A 26,662-nucleotide genomic window follows, 5' to 3' on the forward strand; every position below is an offset into this window, starting at 1 on the left:
CCTTTTTCTTACTGCAAATGAATCAAAAATGTAAGCTTTTTGAAATAGGCACAATTAATGTGCCAACTCGATTGTGGCCGCAACATGTTTGCTGAAATAAAAAATGAAGATTTAATCTGCCTTCGTCTCCAATTTCCTATTCATTAGGGATCACCACTTCTACGCCATCAAAATTTCTGCTGGTCTTTATTTCTAAGTTTGTTTTTATTTACATATATATATTGTCTCACTTGTCTGAGCTATAGTCAACCCAAGCCCACGCTCAATTCCGCCCCCAGTTTTGTTGAGAGAACCCCGGTGGGGGGACGGGTCCTAGGGTAATCCATCCCTCTTACCCTACCATCAACCTCACGACAGGACTTTCGGCTTGTCGCATATTCAGAATGCCTCCATGCCGCACGGACACTATACATTTACAAGCATCCATGTCATCTCCAGGATTCGAACCCGGATTCTTCGGCACAGCAGTCGGCGACGCTAACCAATACCGTTTAAGCGACTATTATTACGTATAACATTATATGTGTATGACATTATGTATAACGTTTACCGACATTACGACTATTAATAATTTGTAGGGACATTAGGTATTTTTGGAAGCAGGCGAGAGTGAAAAATTAACAACGCCTTCGCCGGGAATCGAACCGCGGACCTCTGAAATACACGCCCAGCGTGCAGATCACCACACCACGAAGGCATGCCCAGAAGGCGGGAGAAACACCTTAAATACTCCCCCTTTTAAAGGGCGACTGGGGTTTTTAGGGGACCCAATAGCCAAATCCTGAGTAGGGAGAATCATCATCCACCACACTTTTATTTCGGGCGCCACTGTAGAGACATCAGGTATTTTTTTTTTTTTTTTTTTTTTTTTTGGAAACAGGAGTCATGAAAAATGAGCAGTGCCCTCGGCGGGACTCGAACAACGGACCTCTCAAATACGCGTCGAGCTTGCTGACCACCACACCACGAAGACATGCCAAGAAGGCGGGAGAAACACCCTATAAATCCAAATATAAAAACGAAATTTATTCGAAACAAACTGAATTCGAATTTTAAAAAAACGTTCGTTGTATCAAAATTTCAATGAAATGAGTTAGGTAATTATTGTAAATTCACTAAAGCAAAATTCGTTAACAAAAAAGTGGTATTTATTTCAATAAAATAATAGACAAATAAACAACAAAACGAAAAAAAAAAAAAAAAAGGAAAATGATTTTATACAAACTTGCAGTAGCGGCATTGGGATCCAGCCATTCAACAGCGGATGTGTTACCAAAATGCGGTATTCGTATATCCACACCAGGAGAGTTCGATGTTGTTCTAGTCTCATTGTTATAAACCAATCTAAATAAAAATTAGAAAGATTAAAAATAGTGAATATGTTCACTTTAATCATTTTTATTGCACGCAGAAAAAATATTTACTCGCGTACTTTAAAAAAAATTTTATTACTAATTTTTTCTCTCTCAGAAATGATGAGCCTTAGCTAGATCATTCCTTAGACGCGCCTGTCCGCTCTCATGCCAAAATTATATAAATATTACATAAAATAAATATTATGTCTATGTCTTATCACTTAGTAAGAGGCAATCGGCCATTAACGGCCTTTACCAATATATTATACTTGACTTTTAAATGCGTGAAGAATCGAATAAGTTGTATCCAATAATATGGAAAGTACTTGTGCACATGCTGTGCTAGAACTCAGAGATTACTAGCGACGGAGGCTCCTGTGCCAAAGAAGTTATAATTCAAGGACACTGGAATGATGATAATAATACCAATGTAAGTTATAAACCAAAATAATTCATTTAACAGCACAAAACATTTTATTGACGAAACACAGCATACTTATATAATTTCCGCAACAATCAGCAGCGTCCCAGAAAAATATTACAAACATTTCAAACTTCAAGAATCAAGCATAATTCTAAGTGTCAAGTCCAAAAGATAAGTCCAAGTATCAAGAGAATTTTAAAAATCAAGTTATTTTTTTACAGCTTTCTCGGTGCGCGATGAGAGCGCCATCTGTCTACTAAAGGCAGAACACGTCCTTTTTTTAAGATATATCACACTAAATCAGATACTGGGAAAAGAGAAAAGTTTATAAATAAATGTAATTGTAGCAATTGTAATTAAACATAATTATAAAGTAATTTTATTTTTTATAAAAAGAACCATAAATGTAACATCCTTGTTGGAAGCTCATGAGAAAAGACAACTTCCAGGAAAAGTATTATTATTATTTTATTTGTAGTATTAAAAAAAAAAAAAAAAAAAAAAAAAGGCTGTTTTGCCTCCTACACGTATAGTGGTTAGAGAGACCTACTGTGGCACCGAAGGGTCTGAGTTCGAATCCCGGAGAAGCCATGGATGTTTGTAAATGTATAGTGTCGGTGCGGCATGGGGCATTCTTCCATGAAATACATGGACAAGACAGGAACAAAAGCTGTTCTAAATGGTTAAAAATATTAGAAATGTTAATTTTAATAACAGTTGCCACCTCGCAGACGTATAATGAACGAAAAAAATGCAATATAAACAAATTTGATATCGACTGGACCGATACCGAAGGGCCGGGTTCGATTCCCGGAGAAGACATTGGATGTAAAATTGTCTCTCCCTTCATAGGAGGCAACGGTGGCCGCCTATTAGGTGCCTCCACAATAAAATGGCCACCACTTCTGGTCTTAGGAGTGGCCAATGCCCTTATAGGCAAGTGCTCATCATTTGGGGGGGGGAATTCTTGGACCGAATTCAGAAAAAAAAAAAAAAAAAGTGAAACAGACATGTGAAAAGCTGATACCCAAATATAGTAAAAACGTTATTAAATGAAAAGGAGGTCATATTTATTATTAGACTATTTTCAACTTTACGTTTCAATAGAATTATGTAATTGTATTATACATTCAGATTAATTTACACATTATTGTAAATTTGTGTTGTGATTAGATTACCTCATATTATCTACCATACAGTCGATAAAGTCTGGTATAGCGAGTTCAAGGTTTAGCCAAAGATTAAAGTAATCTCTTGTCTTCCTGTCGCAGAGAATATTTACTACTTTTGGCTTATCCAGTTTAGCTTCCAGTCGGCTCCCTCCATCACCAGGAACTGCAATAAATAAACTAACTAAATACTGATGAAAGGGTAAAAAAAAAAAAAAAAAAAAAAAACTTTTATGATATTAGAAAGTAAAGCTGCTTTTTAGCACGATGAAAAAATTACGAGATGTGTAAGTATTTCAGAATATGAGCAACAACCTTAGAATAATTCGGCGATTTTTTACAAAAAAAAAAAAAAAAAAAAAAAAAAAAAAAAAACCCTTCTGATTACAAAAAAAAAATTATTTATTACGTATTTGCATATCATTACATACATAGTTTGCATTTTAATTACGCATTTATCTCAAAAATCAACCATTAAAATTAAAGTAAATTATTACTTTAAAAATTACTACACTAAAATTACAGTAAATTATTACCATATCTCAGAGCCGAACAAAAGCGAAACATCTTAAGATTAATTTACAAGAAAAAAAAAAAAAAAAAAAAATCTGAAATGTTTCAGATTTTAAATTACGTCCAAAGGGGCGTTTTTTTTAACGTTTTGCGTGTTACGTTTATTTATTAAATGTCATGTTCTTAGCACTTAAACCATACAATTTAGTTCAATTTCAAAAGCAATGTCGCAAAATAATTTTAAAATGAGCCTATCTTTAGAATTTCCGATACACAGTTCGACGCGCTGGAGATAAAAATGTTCCCCATCTCGTAGAGTGTTGCCATTGCTCGCTTTTAAATCGTTGCTTTGTTACTCAAAAATTCGTTAAAGTTTTACAAAATATGAAATTGATAATAAAATAAAACAAATTTCAAATTTGGGATTTCAGATGCCCATATTCGCAGTAGGATTACGTCATTCAAAATTGGATGGCTCTAGATACCGTTGTTTTATTACAATGCGAGAAATTATACCTACATATAATGCAGATTTTTCATTATTTAATTTCTTCAAATATAATGCAGGAATCTAACATTTTGTGGCAACAGTTCGAAAATGTAACGTAATGTAACGTAAAGTAATGGTCAAAGAAGTATTGGGGCACACAAAACATATTTAGAAAAAAAACTATACAAATTTCTCTAATCTTGCACTGGGCCACCTTTCCTTTTCATGAATTTACTGAGTCCTTCTAGGCATGGATTTCATAAGATTTTGATTGTGACTGGCTTCTGTGTTTTACTATTTTGTGGTGAGTTTTCCTTCGTGTGCATTTTTATTGGAAATTCTGGTTTTATTAACATTTTCTTGCAAATGAACCCAAATATTCTGAGTCGGATCGAAATCTGGACTAAACACAAGCGTTTGAATTACATAGGGGCAGGTATATAAAGCCGACAGTTTGCAAACAGCTTGGTCTTCATAAAGTTTTAATGAGACAATATGCTCATTTTTGTGCTCTGCATTTCAAATTTTGTTCTCAAATAATCGGCCATGTTTTCTTGAAAGAGTTGTAGGTTTCCTAATTCCTTTTGTCTAAGACGAACGTTGAGGAACCTAGTGAAAATGTATACCCTCTTATTCACTCAAATAAGAATAACAGTTGGCCCCTTCTCGGGATTACAGGAAGCCTCTACTCGGGTTTAACTCAGAATAAGAAATGACAAATTGAACTATAATTAATTAAACGGGACTTAGCAAAAGCCAGACACAATTAGTTGGCTCTTAAATTAAACTAATCGGCGAACATCAATAGGACGTACTATATGGCCGAGCGTAACAGTTTCAAGAGTGACTTAGGCAGAAGGCAAAGCACACGCTACTAAGGACGCCTAGCCCTCTCCATCGAAGTAAGTTGAACCTTCCTTAGGTACTTGCTTCTAACTCATTTGCATTCAACGCAATGCTAGAAACTCATTCTGGTAGGGAGTTGTAAGTGGAAACAAGAATTGACAGGAAAGGGTTTAAAAATTAAAATAACTCTGTTATAAAATTAAAATATACCTTACAAAGTAAGCTTCTTCATTTGAAGTTCAATATCAGGTTTACGCCACACCGTTTGCTTTTTTAAAAAATCGGCATATTATTTCAGAAAAAGTCCGATTTTGTATCAAAATACCGATGTTGGAACAATGATACCCTTAAATCGAATATATATCCCAAGTCGCGCTTTCGAGACATGAAAAACGCAAGTTAAATTTCATCAATCAACCCACTAGAGCGGAAAATATAGAACTGTCCCAACTTCTTTCTTTTTCACTTCTTTCCCCCATTTTTTCATTTTCTTTCTCTTTTTACTTCCTTGTACGAAGTAAAAAGGAAGTATTGTAATCGCGAAAAGCTTCAGGCAGCATATTTCAACGAAAATATCCACTTTGACCGCTTTCGAATGCAATTTAACGAAGTTTTTGCGTGATATCTGTACGTAAGGTCAGAATAAAAGACTCTTTTCCTCCAAAATAACTAAAAAACTGCTTTAAAATGAATTCTGAAGAGAATTTTTCGTGGCGTCTGTACGAACGTATGTACGTACGTGCGTACGTATCTTGCATAACTCAAAAACGAGTAGCCTCGGAACGTTGACATTTTGTATATAAGACTACTATAACATGTAGATGTGCACCTCGTATTTTGGTTGCAATCGGCCGCGCCAAACGTATATAAATATATTTATAAATATATCCACTCTGTTACCCGGGTCAGTGATCTTAGTTTACATGTTTGTAAATTGTACATTTTTTGCTTTAAAAATGATTGAATTATGTTGTTTTTATCTTCCGGTTAAGGGTTTTATGCCTTTAGTGAATCTCTATGCAATATTTTTAGAATTATCAACAATTTTAAAGTTGTTTAAGTGCCGCTGGGCCTAATTTGATGGCGGCCATTGCTCTTGTTTACATTTGAAACAGCTAAGTAGCGGATTTGTTGCCAATCTAGAGAAACTTACCTTCGCAACAACAAAGATAACGCCTTCATTTATTATTTAAATCATGCTTAATCCTTTCTGGAATTTTTTCGAGGAAATAAGCGTTTAAGATTTACTTCGTAATTTTTTAATATAGATATTTTGAGTTTTTATGTATTTTTGCCTTTTCGCGAAGTGAAAACTTAATTAATTGAATGAGAAATACTCAATCGTCTGTGAAAAACTGTTTCTTTTTTGTTTTGTTTGCTTAATTTCTTTTATACATCATTCTAGCTTTATTATAGTATTTGAATAGAACATGTGGCAAAGATTAGATAATTCTTTAAATGATATACATTTTGTGCATTCTGAGTTATAATATGAACGAAATATAATACTGTTAAGTAAACCTAGCGCCAGAGTGTCGCTATGGTAAACAAAGTGAATTTTAAAGAATGCATTTATTCTATTGTGGTTTATGCGCTGTCGGCGAAGTAGGTATAATTGAATCTAATAAGTTTAAATGAAATGCAAGAAAAAATGCGTATAATTTAATATTCCGTACAAGGAAGTCATGTGGTGTACATATCAGATTTTTTTTTTTTTTTTTTTTTTTTTTTTATGTGTGCGAGGTGTATATGATCTAATTAATATTTTAAAAGGCAGTGATTTTCTATTATTCTGATGCTTGATTCGTTTGCAACCAGTTCTCTTGCAAACTTGCAACAAGTGTGTCATTTTCTAACTCACCCGAAATTTCAATTCTGTGAGATAATGTTAAAACATTGCCTCATTTTGCTGCTTTATCATTCACTCTTTCTCTTAAATGTTATTCTGAGTTTCTGAAATTATAAGAAATACAAATACAAAAGAATGAGAGTACAAACACTGACGAATGCGTGATAAGAGCTCTACTGACGTGCGTGAAATGATCGTAACCCGGCCTGAGTCACTCAGCTAGCGGGTTGCGTCTAGCTAGGTTGCCAGAATGCGCCATGTGGGCTGTCTCTTGCAAAAAATACCACAGCAAGTGTGGCAGCGCAGCCGACCCTCTGCAACCTATCGCGTATGAATAAAATCTAACGCTTGACAAATAAATGGTTGGTTGGTTTATTTAATTACGGCAAAGCCTCAAGGACTATCTGCCTAAGGAGGCAGATAGTTAGCAATAATAGTCACTATTTATTATTAAATAAACAGTTTATACTATTATTGCACTATTATTTACACTATTATTGCTACTGCACTGTGAGCGTAATATGCTAATATCTCTGATTGTTACTTACTAGAAAGCCCGGCGGTCATACGAAATGACCACTGTTCTAGATATTATAAATTGTAATTAAAATGATTTGTGCAAAGGTGTCCGCTAATTCAAACTGAATTACACAGGGTAGGCGGCGAGGACGCCCCTTTGCTTACTACCTAACGGGGGTTCCCTCTTCTACTTGCTTAATTGCTTAAAGTAGAGTGCAACCAAGGAAACCACTGGCGGTACATTTCTTAAGAGCCATCGCTAGCTCAAGAAATAAGGGTGATTTGAAAAATAAAATCTTAATTCACATGTCAAAGATCTCTTTGTACACAACATTTCTTAGGTAGATCTTTCCATCATTTTTAAGCTCGCAGAGGACCATCCATTATTTTTAATTTTACGTCCGTTCTTTCACGAACTCTTAAACAGGCAGCATAAAGTTGACCGTGTCCAAATGCAGGCTCACGTAAAAAAATGCCAACATGCTTAAGCGTTTGGCCCCGAGATTTATGGACGGTCATAGCAAAGGCAAGTTTTACAGGAAATTAATTGTCTACGTCTCATCTGAAACGGCAACCCTGTGCCGTGGCAACTTCACCCCATTGGCTAGTACAGTTACGCAAGCAACCCATAAACTATCGGCGACAAACAGACACTTAAGCCGCATATATATGTGGGGATGAAGTAACATCATCTCCTTCGAAACGGCTGGCTCCCGGGCTTAGCGAAGCACACCGTTGGATTCCGCAGGTCCGTGGCATGGCATTTTGACCATTCGCGTCTTCTTGGGACTTAGAAGCCGAGATATTAATTGAAAACTAATTTCGCCTATGTTTTCTCCACATTTTCCACTTTCTTTCTTGGGTTTTTTTCTATTAGAGGGATTTGGGTACTTGCCAAATTCTTTTTTCTGGAATATCTATGGAACAGAGCCGAGTTGAAATTCGAGACGCGTATCCTCGGATTCCAAAAAATTCTCCGAATCCATCGATACCGTTCTCATCTTCGTACGACGGTCGAGATATTAATTAAAAACTGTGGAAACGTTAATTTCCGCTTTCATTTTTCCGAGTGGCAACAATAAACTATCGGCGACACACACTTTAGCCGCTTATATATATAAAGAAGATGTGTCCTGCGCAATGTGTTCTGAGTATCTGTGTATTGCGGTATGTAAATGTGCATATGAGTATTACACTATATGTGATTATTATTGCATACTGTATTACTGTTTCAATGTAGCACAATGTCGCCCCTGTACGGCCATTTTTAATCTAAATGAAGTATCAATAAACTCCCGGTGCTGCTTTGTGCGGCTCCAGGGACTTGTTGTGTCTGGATAGTGGAGGGCGTGGGACATATGCCTGCTTACGCCTGTTAAACACCAGGCGCCCCGTCCTCCGTCACCTGCCTAAGTGTATCCATACTAATGTTTATCTGCATCATTTAATTCTCTGCATCTTGTCTACATGCAAGTTTTGTTTGTGCACTATTGTCGTTTCAGCATCATGTGGTCAGTACACCACAACATGTATACTTGCATGTCTTATCGTGTGCACTATTAACCGCTCAGTGTACTACTAGTATCTTCGCATCATGTATCACCATCACCACATTGCTTCACGTATATATGAATGGACAATTGTGTGTACTATCTAGTCACGCGTGCCGTATCATCAACTGTATGCTACTATGAGTCTCATAATTTTTATGTGACCATATTAATGAATATTTTCTTCGTGTGTCTGCATCATTTAATGGTCTGCATCGTTTATATGTGTACTATTTGTCATCGAGTATACGTTCTGCATATATGTGTGTACTGCATCGTACAGTGTGAACTATTAGCACCATTACGACAAGTATTCTTGTCACTATGCTGTAACACGTATCTTTGCATGCTCACATGTGTGTACTATTACCTGTTATGTGAATTACTAACTTTATGGCATCATATACTATGACCATTATATTGCATCATGTATATCATTATATCATGTACCTTAGTCCTTACATTGCATCTTGTATGTCTCCGCGTTTTCTTGTGCGTACTATTATTATCGTTGCTTCATGAACTACTGTCATCACATTGCTTCACGTATATATGCGTGCCCTATTGAGTGTCCTCTCAGTATCACGCGCGCTGTTTAAATAATTACGTGCTATTATGCGTCTCATAACATCATCAAGTGTTTCGTTTTTATGTGTCCACATTATATAATTGTCTGCATCGTATTTATCTATGTGTGTTCGGTGTTTATTTAAGTGTATCTTAGTGTACCTTTTTGTGTTTTTAGTGCTTTATGTGTTTCTTTATGTTTTTTTATATGTTTCCATTTATGTTTTATGTTTATATCTTATTTTGTTCTACCTCTGTAACCATAACCTTCAGCTGTCTCACGTTCTTACAATGTACTTACATGTAGTCTAGCCCTTGTATGGCCATGTTAACTTTTTTTTTTTTAGTCCAAAGGGACTTGAATCCCGAAGGACTATTAGTTTCGTTTTGGCATTTTGCGTCGGACTCATAAATGTCGGTTCACTTTTCAAACTGTTGCCACAAAATGTTAGAGTCCTGCATTATATTTGAAGAAATTAAATAATGAAAAATCTGCATAAATGTATGTATATTTCTCGTATTGTGATAAAACAACGGTACATAGAGTCATCGAATTTTGAATAACGTAATCCTCCAACGAATATGAGCATGTGGAAGACCCAATTTGAAATTTGAAATTTGTTTTATGATCGATTTCCTATTTTTTAAAACTTTGACGAATTTTTGATTAACAAACTCAAGGATTTCAAAGCGAGCAATGGCAACGTTGTGCAGAAAAAACATTTTTATCTCCAGCGCGTGAGTCTCTGTATCGGAAATTCTAAAGATATGCTCGTTTTAAAACTATTTTGCGATATTGCTGTTGCACTGGATCTTATGGTTTAAGTGCGAGGAACATGATATTTAATAAAGAAAGGTAACACACAAAATGTTAAAAAACGCCCCTTTGGACGTAATTTAAAATCTGAAACATTTCAGATTTTGTTTTTCATCTTCTTTTATCATGCTTATTTTTTTTTTTTTTTTTTTAAACATCCTAATAAACTTTCGGGGCGTCCTCATGGGGCTCCAGGGAGTTGTTGTCTCTAGATAGTGGAGGACGCGGGGCATATGCCTGTTTACCTATGTTAGACGCCAGGCGCCCCGTCCTCCGTCACCTACCCAAGGGGAGGGATGCCTTCGTGGAGGACTTTGTAAACAAATTAAATGGAAACAATTAAGATAAAGTGTATGGTCAAAACCGCATTCTGCAAATCCCCGCTCGAGAAGAGTCTACTTATTACTGCAAGAAGAAAAAGATAGTGATGTAATAAAATAAGAATTTTAATAATAAAATCCAACTGTCCTCAAAAATTTAATCTGAACAGTTCCGAAAATGCAAGGAGAGCTAAAGTCATTAGAGAAAAAGGTTAGGAATCTTTCATGGTGACTGTCGTTTAAACAGAGACTAAGGTTATTAAACTGTTAGATAATGCTCATCTATAAATAAACGCTATCTTTAAAGCACACTTTGTTCCTCCTTCAGCATAACAAGTTGCTCCTTCATTTTTTTTTTTCTTTCCTATATCTTTACAGATAATAGGTATAATTCAAGCCGATTCCAAAATATCTTTAAAACTGAACTTTGAATCTTATAACTAATTCCTCATATTAGTTCGTTAAATTTCTTAACTATTTCGCTAAATAAATTCTAGACTTTATGTTTAGTCTTTATTTAACCGGTTATTTTATGTTAAACTACTTTCCTATCTTCTCATTTCCATTTTCCTGCCAGAATATAAATTTCTAGCTCGTGTGATATGAGCTAGAAAGAAGACAGTATATAAAGGAAGATTTTAGACGTAGAAGCAGAGCGCATTCTGCCTGCTGAAGGCCACGTTGCTAATTGCCTATTCTAATTGTGCAGTCGTTAGGTCAATTTATTTTCTTAGATTTAATTCATCCATTACTTTTGATGTAAGCCATAACTGTTATATTTTGTAAAGTAACAAGTTGTACCGTCTGTTACTTTATTTGAACCAAATAAAAGGGTCTTTTATACCCTTTCCCTGTCTCTGCGATACTTACAATACATACTGAAAATTCGCTTTTAGTCTTAAAAGTTCTCGTATATTTGATGCTAAAGAAGAGTATGAGACTCTATAAAACACTCATTGTACATTTATACACCTGCATTACGTCAAGTCTTTAAACTTCCTAAAATTTAAAAAATATACATATAATAATAATTAAACTTTCTTGAATATGCAAAAAATAAACACAAAATAATACTTATAATGCACAATAAAATGCAACACATTTTCTGTCAAAAGTGTAGTAAAACATTGTTAGCCCAAAGGGGCTATTAATTTGGTTTTGGCATTTTGTGGCGTTTCACTATAAATGGCGTTTCACTTTTCAAATTGTTGCCACTGAATATTAGAGCCCTGCATTATATTTAAAGAAATTAAAAAATGAAGTATCTGCATGAATGTATGTATGCTTCTCGCAGTCTTAAAAAACAACGTTACACAGAGACATCAAATTTTTAATAACGCAGTCCTCCACTCGAACATGGGCATCTGGAAGCCTAGATTTGGAATTTGTTTTATTATCGATTTCATATTTTGTAAAACTTTAACGAATTTTTGATTAACAAACTTAGCGATTTCAAAGCGAGCAATGGAAACACTGTAAGGAAAAAAAAAAAAAGCATTTTTATCTCCAGAGCGCGACACTATATATCGGAAATTCTAAAGATATGCTCTTTTTAAATATTTTGTGATATTGCTGTTGAATTTAATTTTATGGTTTAAGTGCGAAGAACATGTTGTTTAATAAATAAAGCTAACACACAAAACGTCCCCCCCCAAAAAAAAAACGCCATTTTGGGCGTAATAAAATCTGAAAGATTTCAGAATTCTCTTCTCCTATTTTTGTGCCTGATGAATAAATTTGTATTTCAGTAACCGAAGAGTATGAGCTTTAAATATAAATCTCATAGCAAATCGCCAAAATGGCGCGGTTTAGGAAGATTGAAAATTCATAAAAGAATGAATTTTTGTATAAGATTCTGTGTGGAAGATCGTAAAACTTACAGTTTTCTTTAAAAAAAAAAAAAATCGTAAGAATTTTGGCAGATATCTTTTTGTAAAACACGTAAAATATTTTTCAAAAGAATAAATTGAATTTAAATACAAATTTAATTAATTCTTTGCGCCATTGCTGCAAGGAATGAAATTTAAATTTTAACAAACATGTATATACGTAAAAAGTAAATTTAAAGTTAAAATAATTAAAAAAATTAAAATGTGCAAACATATAAAAGATTTAATTTTCGAACTAATCTACAATATCATTTAAATTCAGAAAGCATAAGTAAAACAAGTGCAAAACCAAACCATGAAAATAAATTCACCAATTTAGAAAATTAAAATTAATCTAAAATTTTTTTTAAAAAAAGGCATAAGTGAATGACTGTTGAGCAGGCAGGAGACAGACTTATCAAGGGGAAGTTGCCTCCAAACCTGACTCTACAATCATTCAATTCGTGTTTCGTCATTCGTGCAGGCAAGGGTAAAAGTCAAAACCAAAAGTAAATACATAGTGAAGAATGTCCAAAAAGAAATACCAATAAAGTGGTACCTTGAGAAATTTGCAATTACAATACCAATAATGAAGTATTTTGAGAATTAAGCAATATAAAGTCTAGTATTAAATTAAATTTTTCAGAAAAAATAATTTAGAAATCAATGCATTTTAGAAATTATGTCTACAGAAACCTTCCCGACTCGAATATGCATATCAACAAAAAGAACCAAAAAGGAACTAGACATAATTTATATAAACTAATAAGAAACTAAAAAGAACTAATTCATAATTTATAAAAAACAAATAAATACTTAAAAAAATAATTACATATCTAGGAAATACTTAAATACTACATAAAAAATACTTAAAAGCAAGTAAATAGTAAGTTTTAATTCTAACTTACCTACCATATAGCGTTGGGGTCTGTAAAAGTATTTTCTAAGTGATGTAAGTGTGTTCTGCAAATTATATAGATGGCGCTTATGTAAGTAAAGTTGAGTGCCAAGCTGCTATCTTTGTTTTATTAAAAATTTTGTGAACTTTAATATTAAAATATTTAAATAATATAAAACTAAAAAAAATCAAAGAATATCCTAAAAGTAGGTAATTCAAGTTTTAATTTTAACTGACCAACTATTTATGATAGGGAGTGTATCAAGAGATGTAAGTTTGTTCTGCAGATATCATAAAAAGAATATTCTAATTGAAGTAAAGTAGAGTTAAGTGGTTATTAGGAATTCATAAATGTAAACTGTTATTGTTACGAACTTTTTCTGGAGTTTTAGCTATTAATTATGGGTGAAGTGTCTGGTGTGCAAATATAGAAAAATAACACTTCTCTGACTCCTATGGAACCAATATTTTATTCCATACGATGTTATAGATTCTTATTCATAAGATTTATTTACATTTTACATGCACGTAGCATCGCGTGACAAAAACTCGAAGTTTGTTTACTTCGCGGAGACTAGAAGGTGTTGCCATTCCGCTTTAACTAAATTTAATTAGAAATGTAACGGAACTGAAGCGACACTACACACCCCCTTCCTAGTGACAGCGATTATGGAAAATAGTCTAATAGTCTTTAAAGTGACTGGGGAACTTCACATGTCTGCCGGTTCTAGTAGTCTTAGTTTCATGATGATTTTCTGAAGTTCCTTCAGTGTTCTTGAGTGAAGGTGTTTCCCAAAGTTCCGCTTTCTTGGAATGGGAGTTTTGAAAAGGAATATCAGAATCTTGCGCTAGGAAACATGGCTTTAGTCTGTCTATTGAAACTCTTTTAACTTTTCCTTGGATTTCAATATCGAAGTGCTTATCCTTTCTTGCTCTTACAGGATACGGTCCAATATAGACAGGCTGTAGCGACGAATTATTAATGTTGTTGTATAGGAATACGTGAGAACAGTTGGAAAGATGTTTAGAAACAAAGACTGTTCTATTTCCATGGGTGGTGGTAGAACTTGGCTTCATAGCTCTTATTATTTTCTGAAGGTTTTGAGAAAATTCAGACTGTTTCATATGAGGTACTGTTGAAAAGAATTCACCAGGTAATGCTAAAGGAGTTCCGTATACAAGTTCTGCGGATGAGCAACCTAAGTCTTCCTTGATGGCAGATCTTATGCCTAAAAGAACGAAAGGCAATGCTTCCAACCATGATTTTGATTCGAGTAAATGACATTTGAGACTTGCTTTTAAAGTTCGGTGTTGTCTTTCGATCAGGCCATTTGCCTGTGGATGGTACGCAGTTGTAGTGTTTGTATGAAAACCAAGATATTTTCCTAAAGCTTGAAAAAGTTGCCTATCAAATTGCCGACCTTGGTCAGATGTTATGCGATTCGGAATTCCAAAGCGTGAAAACCAAGTATAAATCAAAGCTTTAGCAATAGAGTCTGCTGATTGATCTTCTAACGGTACCGCTTCGATCCATCGTGTATAACGATCGATGATGGTTAGAAGGTATTTGAATCCTTTGCAAGGAGGTAGCGGACCCACCAGATCTACGTTTAAATGCTGGAATCTGTGTGGAGGTACTTTGAATTCTCCCAAAGATGAATGTGTATGTCTGTGAACTTTAGATATTTGGCAAGATAAACATGCTCTAGTCCATAGTTGGCAGTCTTTATTCATATTGGGCCATATGAAACGTCGTGTTATCAATTTTATCGTGGATCTTATTCCAGGATGAGATAAATTATGGATTGAAGAAAATATTTTCTGCCGAAACTTTGCAGGGATGTATGGTCGATTATAATTTGTAGAAGTATCACAGTAAATTTTCTTGTCGCTGTCCGGTATAGGGATCTGTAGGATTTTTAAGTTTGGGTTGTTTTTAAGTATCTCCAAGTCGTCATCTTCTTGACAGTCTACTATAGTTTGTAAGTCTATTGCAGATGGTACAGAAATGGTGTCTATGCGAGAGAGAGCGTCAGCGACGGTATTTTCATGCCCTTGTATGAATCGGATATCGGTTGAGAACTGGCCAATATATGACAGTTGTCTAGCTTGTCGTGGCGAAGCTTTTTCCAAATTTTGTTGGAAGGCAAATGTTAGTGGTTTGTGATCCGTGTATATTGCAAAAGTTCGCCCTTCTAAGATGTATTTGAAATGTTTTACTGCTGTATAGATGGCTAAGAGTTCTCTGTCGTAGGCACTATATTTTTGTTGTGCTGATGTCAAATTTCGGGAAAAGAAACTTAAAGGTTGTTTTTCATTATTCACAATCTGATGTAAAACGGCTCCAATGGCAGTATCGGAAGCATCAGTTGTTAGCGATATTTCAGCCTTTTCGGATGGGTGAGTTAAGTTTGTGGCATGAATAAGTGCATCTTTTAAGATCTGGAAGGCGTTTCTTGTTTCTGCCGTCCAGGTTATTTCTTTTCTGCAGTTCGTTTTAATACCACTGAGCAATGTTGTTAAAGGTTGTTGCAATTTCGCACAATTTGGTAGGAATCTGTGATAAAAATTCACCATACCTAAAAATCGTCTTAAACTAGTAAATGACTTTGGTTCTGGGAAATTTTTGATGGCATCAACTTTCGTCGAGAGAGGTTTAAGTCCTTCAGCTGACACTTCGTATCCCAGGAATGCAAGTTTTGTTTGACCAAATTTACACTTTGCCGCAATAATACACAGGCCATATTCGTTTAGTCTCTCAAGGACTGCTCGTAGATGTTTTTGGTGAGTTTCTTCATCTGGAGAGGCTATTAGAATGTCATCCAAATAGCAAAACACGAATTCTAGTCCATTCAACACACTGTTCATGAAACGTTGGAACGTTTGGGCCGCATTTCGTAGGCCAAACGTCATGAATGGGAACTCGAATAAGCCAAAGGGAGTGAGAATGGCCGTTTTAGGTATATCTTCTTCGCGAACAGGAATTTGTTGGTACGCTCTAATGAGGTCTATGGATGAGAAAAACTCTTTTTCCAGCTAAAATGGAACTGCAATCTGTTAAAAATGGTAGAGGGTATCTATCAGGAATCGTGACGTTGTTTAACGCTCGATAGTCTCCACAAGGTCTCCAATCACCTGATTTCTTCATAGCGAGATGTAGTGGGCTCAACCAGTTACTTTTGGATGGTCTGCATAAACCCATTTGGAGCATAAATTCAAACTCCTTTTTAGCCGCTTTAAGTTTCTCAGCTGATAGTCTCCTGGCTTTAGCGAAAACTGGTGGACTTCTGGTTTCGATATAATGTTCGATGTTATGATTTTTAACTTTATTATTAACTACATTCAGTTTTAACAAATCCGGAAAGTCATTAATGATACGTTTATATGGATCATTTACGGCATTTAAAATCGGAATATTATTATTGTTATTTTGAAAACAAGGAGTTCCATTGGTTGTTAAGAATGTAGTACCATCAATCAACTTGCGATTTTTAGAATCTACCAAAAGGTTAAAATTTGCAAGAAAATCCATGCCTATTATCGGTTTGTTTACGTCCGCAATTACAAAAGGCCATGTGAATGATCGTCTGAGTCCAAGATCAAGCTTGTGTAATTTTTGGCCATATGTTTTAATTTTCGTACCATTTGCAGCAAACAGTTCTAATTTTGAGATGTTTTTTTTATCTGCAGGCAAGGAAGGAATGACAGAAATTTCTGCCCCAGTATCTATTAAAAATTGGGTAGCCGATTCTTTGTCGCTGATGAAAAGACGACTCAGCTGCACCCCTTGTCCCTCCGTCGTCAATGAGAGACGGGGAGCTGGTTTTCCGGACTATTTGTCTGCGATGTTGATGAGTAGTTGCAGGGTTGTTTACACTTAAATGACTTATCAGCGAATTTTTTATGATAGTAACAAATATCACTAGATCTGTTACCACTGTAACTCCTATGTCTTGATTTGGATCGGTTACGACAATAGGGACGACTATGACGTTGCTTGCTTAAAGCAGAAACTTGTAAGCTAAGTTCACTAACCTGTTTTTGTAAACTTTCAATCACTTCCGTTTTTACCGTTATGGATGATGCAGCAGCTATTTGGGGAGTAACAGGGTTTAATTCCCAAATCTTATCGGCCATTGTAGCCACTTTTGACAAATCTTCACTACTAACAGATATAATGCTGCGCATATTAACGGGTAAACGTTGTAGCCACAATGTTTTTAGGAAAGTATCTGTTACTTTATCGCCAGCCAAATTACGCATCTCACACAGTAATTGAGATGGCTTTTTGTCACCCAGTTCTAACTCACTCAGTAATTTTTGGGTTTTTTGAGTCTCTGAATCAGCATATAATGAAATTAGTCTATTTTTAATTGCCTCATATTTATTATCTTGTGGTGGACTTAGCAGAATATCAGATACCTGTGACAAAATATCAGGTTCAATGGAACTTATAACATAATCATATTTTGTTTGATCTGCACTAATTTTTGCATTTCTAAATTGTGCTTCTAGTTGAATAAACAATATTTTAGGATCTGGCTTCCAAAAAGGAGGAACTTTAACGCTTACCTTGGCGACAGATGCAGTTGTTGCTTTAATTTCGGTTTCGTCTTCGTCAGCCATTGTAGAATTCGATCACGCCGGGATACACCAGTGAAGTGTCTGGTGTGCAAATATAGAAAAATAACACTTCTCTGACTCCTATGGAACCAATATTTTATTCCATACGATGTTATAGATTCTTATTCATAAGATTTATTTACATTTTACATGCACGTAGCATCGCGTGACAAAAACTCGAAGTTTGTTTACTTCGCGGAGACTAGAAGGTGTTGCCATTCCGCTTTAACTAAATTTAATTAGAAATGTAACGGAACTGAAGCGACACTACAATGGGCCTATAAATTTTTCTAGAAGCTTGCAAGGCATAGGTGTGGAAAGCGCGGCCTCCATGAGTTTCTCTCGCGGGCTCTAGCTCTTACGTTAATTAATATTTGATTATATAGATTACAACAATTTGAAAATCAATAGAATTAAATAAGATTTTCAGATTTTGATGAGCACACATCTGCTATGAAACTGGGATTTGAAGCACATGTAGGAGATATTGTTGAAATTATTTCTTTTTCCCTGCGATGAAACAAATTTTTCTTTTATTATTTATCGTCTGTCGCCGACTAGGTCACGTGACTGGCGGCAGAGAAAGAATGTAATAACTCTTTTAGTTTAGTTCGAATTCGACGCTTGAAATGATCTGTTCTTGGCCGCATAGCGGTAATCAACAATTATAATAATTGTTCTTGATAAACTAATCTTGGCCCTGTGATGGGGAAATTTATATTATATGTAAATTTTGTGCTTTGAATAATGTAAATAATGTACATAAGCGCTTCATTAAATATTTCTGTGTTTCAACTAGAAGTTCCTATTTTCAAGTTGAGTCTTTACGTGAAAATGGTATATTGACTCTTGATTATATTAGTATATTCTTGATTAAATTGATGCTCTCCCAACTCATGAATAAAAAGGAATTGTGAATCGTGATCATAACGTTCAAGTTTTACACATAGATATACCCAAATCTCCTACGGAACTACAAATGGAGTTTGAGCTGACGGAGAATAAAATCCTCAAATCCCTTTTTGACGCTAAAAAGGGGAAATCAGGGAGAAGTGCTCTTGAATATTCATGTCTACGAGAGCATTGCACGCTGTTTATGGTTATAATTACTTTCAGGCCAGAAACAAATGCATTATTAATATTATTACTTTTCTATTGTTTATCCTTATAATGTAATACATTTATTGAAAAATACTTCTACTTTGCTATTTTTATTTGAAACAGTATTTAAATATGTGTAGTTATTTATTAAAGAATTATTAAAGATTAATATTATAATAATAAGTTATTAGCCTTATGTGAATACAAAAATATTTTATATTGTAAATTTGTATTTTAATAAATGACTTGATGCCTTTTTTGCATTATTTCAATATAATGCAATAAAGCGATAAAACTTTACAAAAACTATAAAAGTCGCATTTATAGGTGTATCAACTTATGGGGCCTGCTTTATCACTGCCTAATTTAAATGTGACCTGTCATGGTAAAAAGGTTCTCCACCTCTGTTCTAAACACAGAGCTGTGGAACGGAGACGGGAGAAAATTGCCTCAACAAACTTTCACACTCCCCCCCCCATATAAAAATTTCTGTCATTTTAATACAGCAGTTATAGCTACTGAAAACCAATACACTACGATGTCTTTTAATAAAATCTGATTTCTAATTAGAAACGAAGTACAAGACAGTGCTATATTTATAGGTGACATTAGTAGCAAATGAAATTTTAAAACAAATTTTTATCAAAATTCAAAACCAATATATTGCAATGTAATTAGAGAAAAGTGAAAATCGTTCACTCTGTTTTAACGTCTGTTATCGCACATCGGTTTTAGGTAATAAATCTGTGCTGATTTATTTAGACATTGAAAACTGTAGAATTTAAATTTCATTTTCCTGTTGCTTATGCTCAAACTTTTGTCTGACGTTTTGTCACCTATCTTGTGTCTCCCACCCCTCTCCGAGATTCGAACCCGGGTCCTTCGGCATGGCAACTAGCGACGTTAACTGCTATACCGGTTGGGCGGCCTAATGGTTGCCTATCAAGTGAAAATTTTTTTTCATGTTTCTGATCTATTGGTTTGGTTTAGTTTGGTTTGGTTTATTTAATTACGGCAAAGCACACTAGGGCTATCTGCCTAAGGGGAGGGATGCCTTCGTGGAGAATTTTCTACGGGAAATTGGCTCGTATACACGTTACACATGGGAAAAACCACGAAAACGCCCATGCAGCAAGCCCGTTCGTGGGATTCGAACCTCGAACCGAACTACCAGTGCTCAGCGACTTTACCGCTCGGCCGCTGGTGGGCCTTCTGATTTATACAAGTAAACTGCGCAATGTTTTAGCTCGTCAGGCGGGACGCACTGCGTCCTACATAAATGAATAAATAATGGTTTACGAAATATGAAATAGATAATGAAACAAATTCCAAATTCCGAATTTGAACTTCCAGACGCCCATATTCGGGTGGAAACGTACGTTATTCAAAATTTGATGACTCGAGGTATCGTCGTTTTGCGAGAAACATGCAGATTTATGCAGATTCTTCATTATCTAATTTTTTTAAATATAATACAGGGCTGTAATATTTGGTGGCAACAGTTTGTAAAGTGAACCGACATTTAAAGTTTTCATCGCAAAATGCCAAAACGAAATTAATAGCCCTTTCCGGGCTAAAAAATTTAAGAGATCTTAAAAATTAAAATTAACGTTTCTCTTACAAGCATGAATAAAAAAGAAATATTAAAATACTAAAAAAGTGTCAAACCTACTGCAAAGCCTGGCTTTGACCGCTGCCCCGAAAGCACCTGCCAGGGCAATTATTTCTTTGACATATTATAATTTTTTATGACAATAAAATTATATATGATAAAAAAAAATAAAAAAATAAAAAAAAAAACAGGAAAACGTATGCCAGCATTTAGCGCTGCGTCAGGAATTCTGAATTTATACTGTTATGCTGCTTTTAAAATTTTCGTAATTTTGCTGTTGATTTTAATATAACGTAAGTGCAAAGAAAGTTATGTTTAATAATAAAGCTAAAAGGACAAAGAGGGAGTTAGTAGAAATGGGTGCAACAGCAGACTGGCTGACTGTGAGCTGAACGAGAGCGTAAAAAACCTTAACAAACTCTTTGGGGACACCTCTAAAATCTGAAGCCTGTGAGACCTTTTTAAATTTTTTCTTTTATTATTTTCTTTTATTTTAATAAATTAGTTATGTATTCACTATGGCTAACTAATAATAATAATAAAGTTTCTCACTCACTTAATATCACAGGGCTTGGCCTCCTATAAGGATTCCTCTGCTGTGGCATAAGATAAACATACGAAGGCAAAACTGAAAGCAGCGTAACAAAGACTACGCTGATTGTTGCAATAGATGATAAATAACCGTTCATTGAAGCTCAAGACTTTGGCGGCCAATATAATCTAAAACGTTGTATCTGGAATCTGAACAATCTAACTCGGTTTGGTCTTCTAATTGATGAAAAATACTCTTAATCACAGTCTTATACTCCCCATTACTCAAGGGCAATCACATTTAATCATGTGAGCTCGAAATGGTCCGATTCTGCGTCAGATTATTTGTCTTTGCCTTATCTTGTTAGTCCTGGTTGGAGAAAAGAAAACAAGCAATTTTAATTGTCTTTGACACACCTGTTTTCACCAGATTTTTCTCACTTCTTCAAAATCGATATTAAGATAATTACACAAATATATTTTTTACAGAGGCTTTTCGCACATTTTTTAGACAATTTTGGTAAGCGCTAATAAAAAATCGTTTGCTGCAAAAGAAGTAATTGCAATTGTACTACTATGTTTTTAAAAGTCAAAATTATCGTCTGTGGCTTGAAAGTTTTGTTTTTATTCAAAATGGCGAATTTAACAAAGCAGTGGTTCGAAGGCTACATCTCAGAGATCAAGAAATCAGCAAAATGTATGTGGTTAGAATTTTAATTCTATTTCACATTTTACTTATTCTCTAAATACATAAATACTTTTTTTTTATTACCAGAAAGAACTTTTCGTACTTGAGCATTTAAAATCGGATCCTTGGAATATCAATTTAAAAACTGCGTGTTTGAATGTGAACCTCTAATTTACACAATTTCTGTACTATTCCCAAAGTATATCTCGTAAATAGTCTCTTAAACTGAACATGTTATCTAAGCATTACGTTTTCGAGATAGAACTCTCTTTTCAGGTTTACGGTAAAGTTAGCATAACATGAACTTTTTAAATAGGTTTGAAAAAAGATATTTGAAAAAAAAAAAAAAAAAAAAAAATCTGAAAACTTTCGGATTTTATACAGTGTCTCAAAAAAGTGATGGGACATGTGTGCTTTACAAAAGGAAACTGTAGTAAAATAAATTTTAAAAAAACATGTAAAAATTTTTTGTGGGTGTGTTTCATACTTAAATTTAGTAACAATTATTACATAACAAACATTTTCTCAAAATATTAAAATACCAATTTAATAAAAATACAATTGTTTAGAACGGAGCAAAAAATGGCTCACATAAGTGATGGGACACTTACTTTTCCATCAAATATTTATCCAAAAAGTTTACTTTTTAAAAGGTTTTAATATTTTGTTGGATTTCCTTTTACTTTTAAAACATGATTTAATCTTCTTTGGATGGATTCGATTATTTTTTTTTTTTTTTTTTTTTTTTTTTGTGATTTCTGGAGTGATTTTACTCCATTCGTCTTGAAGCAATGATTTTAATTGTTGTTTTTAAGAAATGGTGTGTTTTCGAATTCTTGATTCCAATTCTTGCCAAATATTCTCTATGGGATTTAAGTCTGGAGATTGTGGTGGTGTTTTTATTACTTCAGAACAGTTATACAGCAGCCAGAGTCTAACGTTCAAAGCAGTGTGCGTGGGGTCATTGTTCTGGTAGAGTTTAAAATCGTTATGAAGGTTCAATTTTCGCGCTGAAGATTTCAAATTTTGATTTAAAATGTCAATATACTTGTACTGATTCATTATACTGTCAATAAAAACAAGAGTACCAACTCCAGCGGACGACATATACCCCCATACAATAACTCCTCCTCCACCATGTTTTACTGTTGGCACCAAGTTCTGTTTTCGAAATTCTTCCCTGGGTTTTCTCCACACCAAGATTCTACCGTCAGAACCAAATATATTAAATTTACTCTCATCAGGAAATATAACTTCATTCCAGTAATCAGAATTCTTATTTATGTTGGATTTTGCGAAAGCCAGTCTGAGTTTTCTATTCTTTTCACTTACGAAGAATTTTTTCCTGGCTGCTCTTCCGTGATATCCAGCAGATCGAATTACTCTTCTAATAGTCTCAGGTTTAACAATTACTCCATATAATGCATGTAAATCAGCAGCAACTTTAGGAGCACTCATTCTTGCATTTTTTTTAATATTTCGAACGATAATTCACTTTATTCCATTGGATAGCTTTGATGGTCGGCCAGGTCTTCTTTTATCCTGAATCATATGATTCTGTTTATATCGTTTAATGATATTGTAAACTGTTGAATGACTCAAGTTAACTGTTTCAGGAGTTTCTCTAATAGATTTTCCACGTTCAGTATGCAAATTAATAACTAATTTTCGAATTTCAGGCAAAGTTTCTTTTCCTTTAGCATTCATGGCTGCACAGAGCTAAGAAACACAAAAATTCCGAAACAAACTGGAGAGAAATACTGCAGACGATTTTATAAATTATTGCCGATTGCTTTTGAGTAAAAATAAAAACCCCAAAAAATATTTTTATAATAGTACGTAGTAGTATCTAATGGTGTCCCATCACTTATGTGAGCCATTTTTTGCTCCGTTTTAAACAATTATATTTTTATTAAATTAATATTTTAATATTTTGAGAAAATGTATGTTATGTAATAATTGTTACTAAATTTAAGTATGAAACACACCCCCAAAAAATTTTTACATGTTTTTTAAATTAATTTTATTACAGTTTCCTTTTGTAAAGCACAAGTGTCCCATCACTTTCTTGAGACACTGTATTACGACGAAAAGGGCATTTTTTTTTAACGATTTGTTTAACGATAACCTTTATTTATTAAATATCTTATTCCTATTTAAATATGTTATTATATAATATATTTAAATAGGAATAAGATAATATATTATTTAAATATATTATAATATAAATAGGTTTGAAAAAAGATATTTGGAAAAAAAAAAAAAAAAAAAGTTTGAAAAGGGTATTTTTTTTTTAACGATTTGTTTAACGATAACCTTTATTTATTAAATTTCATATTCTTCGCCCTTAAACCATATAAAATTCAATTCAACAGCAATATCACAAAATATTAGAAGCAACATATCTTTAGAATTTCCGATACACAGTCTCGTGCGCTGGAGACTTCCCCCCCCCGTAGTCTTGCCATTGTTCCCTTTAAAATCGTCGAGTTTGTTAATCAAAAATTCAATTAAAGTTTTACAAAATTTGAAATAAATAATAAAACAAATTCGAAATTCTAAATTTGCGTTTCCAAGTATCCATGTTTGGTTGCAGAACTACCGTTATTCAAAATTGGATGGCTCTTAGTACAGTTGTTTTTTCACAATGCGATAAAGATTCATGCATTCATCCAGATCCTTCATTACCCAGTTTCTTTAAATATAATACACGGCGATAATATTTGGTGGCAACAGTTTTAAAAGTGAATCAACGCAGAAAGTGATATGACGCAAAATGCCGTTTTGAAGCTAATAGCCCTTTGGGTCTAATATCCGTTTGAGTTAAAAAAAAAAAAAAAAAAAAAAAAAAAAAATTCGAAATTGGAAAGACTTATCATGTAAAGGTAAGCAAATGGTTGAACTAAATTCCATTTTTCATCTTTTCTTTCTAATTTCCGTATATTCTGGCGTATAACTTAGTCACCTAAACTTCATGCAAAGTTTCAATGCACCATTGATGCTATATAGTGGCGATATATAATACAATAAACATGGAAATATGTTTCATTTGATTACAACTCGATGTTATCTTAAAGTATGGTCATATTGATTTTTAATGAATAATTACCGTTAAAATATTTTGAGAACTCTATACATTAAATGAAAGCAAAAGATCAGGAGATTAATGTAGCATTAAATCTAATTTAAAAATATATTGCTTGAAAGACTTATGAAATCATAAGTGACATTGCTATTACAGTTTTAATAAAATAGATCCATTATTTTAATGAACAATTATTTAAATAGTGCGCGTTTCGTCGGGGAGGAGACGATGATCCGTGCATAGTATAGTAAATGTTTAACGATTATTTACCAGAAGGGTTGTCCGTTTCAAAACTACTTCAACTATGTTGTTTATAGACTTGTCAGCCCACGCCCACGAGCGCTAGATTACGCCTGTCGTTGGCAACAGCCTTGAGCACCATTTGGGTGACAGTGCGATTTGGCTCAGTTCCGCCCCCAATTTTGATGAAGAGTACTCCAGCGGGGACGTGTCTGAGGGTCTCCCACCCCTCTTCAAGCAAGCCACACGAGAAGACTTTCGGTTCGCCGTATATTTAGAGTGTCGCCATGCCGCACCGGCACGATACATTTACACACTCATGCCTTCTCTTGGATTCGAAACCGGGCCCTTCGGCACAGCAATCAGCAATGCTAATCCCCATAGCGGCTGGGCGGCGCTTCAGCTATACATACAGCTTTGGTCTGTTCAACTTCCCCATTTTTTGTTTTCCCTTGTCGCTCCCGCACAATTTATTTCACATTAGTTTAAAATATGATAATTTTGCTTCAGAACTCCTTCTAAAGCAAATAGTCAGAGGGGTTTTTTTTTTGCTGATAAACTTATAGGGCCGAGAAGTAGAAGAAATTTAGTATGTGGCTAATTTGGGAACACTCATTTATAGTTTTAAGCTATGTTATATATATTTTTAATAACTATTTGGTATAAAAAAAGAATTCTATTATGTGAAAGAAAGGATGAAATGAACCGATCTTTGATTTTTCTCCTCGCTTAATACCTGCATAAGTGAAAAAAAAAAAAAAAAAAAAAAATGCTTGAAATGGCACGATTGTTGTTGCCGCCTGAAGTGGGAAATACTGAAATGGGACATAATTTTGCAAAAATCGCTGCACGCCATTGTATCGTCATTCACAAATAGTGTGTGTACAAAATGTGAACTCAGGAGCTTATCAGGAAGTAGTTAAAAATCGATAACAAACTTTTGACCATACCAACGGCCATCATGAATGAACTAAATCAAAACTTATAATAAATTAGATTAACGTATACAATTTTCATTTTTTGAAATAAAAGTAATGAATTTCCAAAAGTGGCAGTAATGACCGAAACAGGTTTCCAGATCACTAACACAAACATTGAACAGCAAAAGATATCTAGAATTAAAGGAGAAGGGAAAAAATATTGAGAAGAGAACAATAGCTAATTTTTCTATGAGGTTGTTTTGCAACTTTTCATGTTAGAGGGCGCTGTTGCACTAAAGAAAATATTCTGTGTTTATATTATGCAACTCTTGGTTAGCCGTTGAGATGCTGCTCGCTGTTTCATTGTGATATATCTGCTTGGTGTTTTTATTAAAATATAAATGAAATATAGTCATCAATTTTTGTGTACCAAATCAAGATCAAATATCCACTGATGTAAGCTAGTCGAAACCAGAGTAGCTTTCGTGTATGAATCATCAACTGTTGTATTGGCCTTTCGAAATTCGAAAGAGAGGTGTGTTTGAAACGTCATTGGCAAGCCCCCATGACCATGTGATATAGCAAGACAGCTGAGCACGTGTTTCATCCATGCTCTAAAATTCCGATTGCAAGAACTCCAAATAATTACGACAGGGTCTAGCTAGATAATTTAATCG

General features: G+C 34.3%; 1 protein-coding gene across 1 annotated transcript in view; it reads right to left on the reverse strand.

Moving 5' to 3' along the window:
• Positions 1 to 21,334, reverse strand: part of LOC118187149 (lysosomal phospholipase A and acyltransferase-like) — a 39,338-nt gene extending 18,004 nt beyond the window's left edge. Inside the window, exons 1-3 of the mRNA XM_035357355.2 lie at positions 21,078 to 21,334; positions 2,958 to 3,114; positions 1,226 to 1,344 (exon numbers count right to left, since the gene is read on the reverse strand). Of these exons, the coding sequence (XP_035213246.1) occupies positions 1,226 to 1,344; positions 2,958 to 3,114; positions 21,078 to 21,210 (409 nt within the window). The 5' untranslated portion in view covers positions 21,211 to 21,334. The remainder of the gene's footprint in view (positions 1 to 1,225; positions 1,345 to 2,957; positions 3,115 to 21,077) is intronic.
• Between the last annotated feature and the right edge of the window lie 5,328 nt (positions 21,335 to 26,662).

The sequence above is a fragment of the Stegodyphus dumicola genome, chromosome 10 (assembly GCF_044657685.1).
Source record: "Stegodyphus dumicola isolate Sdum_Otavi_A_Nest chromosome 10, ASM4465768v1".
NCBI classification, from domain to species: domain Eukaryota; kingdom Metazoa; phylum Arthropoda; class Arachnida; order Araneae; family Eresidae; genus Stegodyphus; species Stegodyphus dumicola.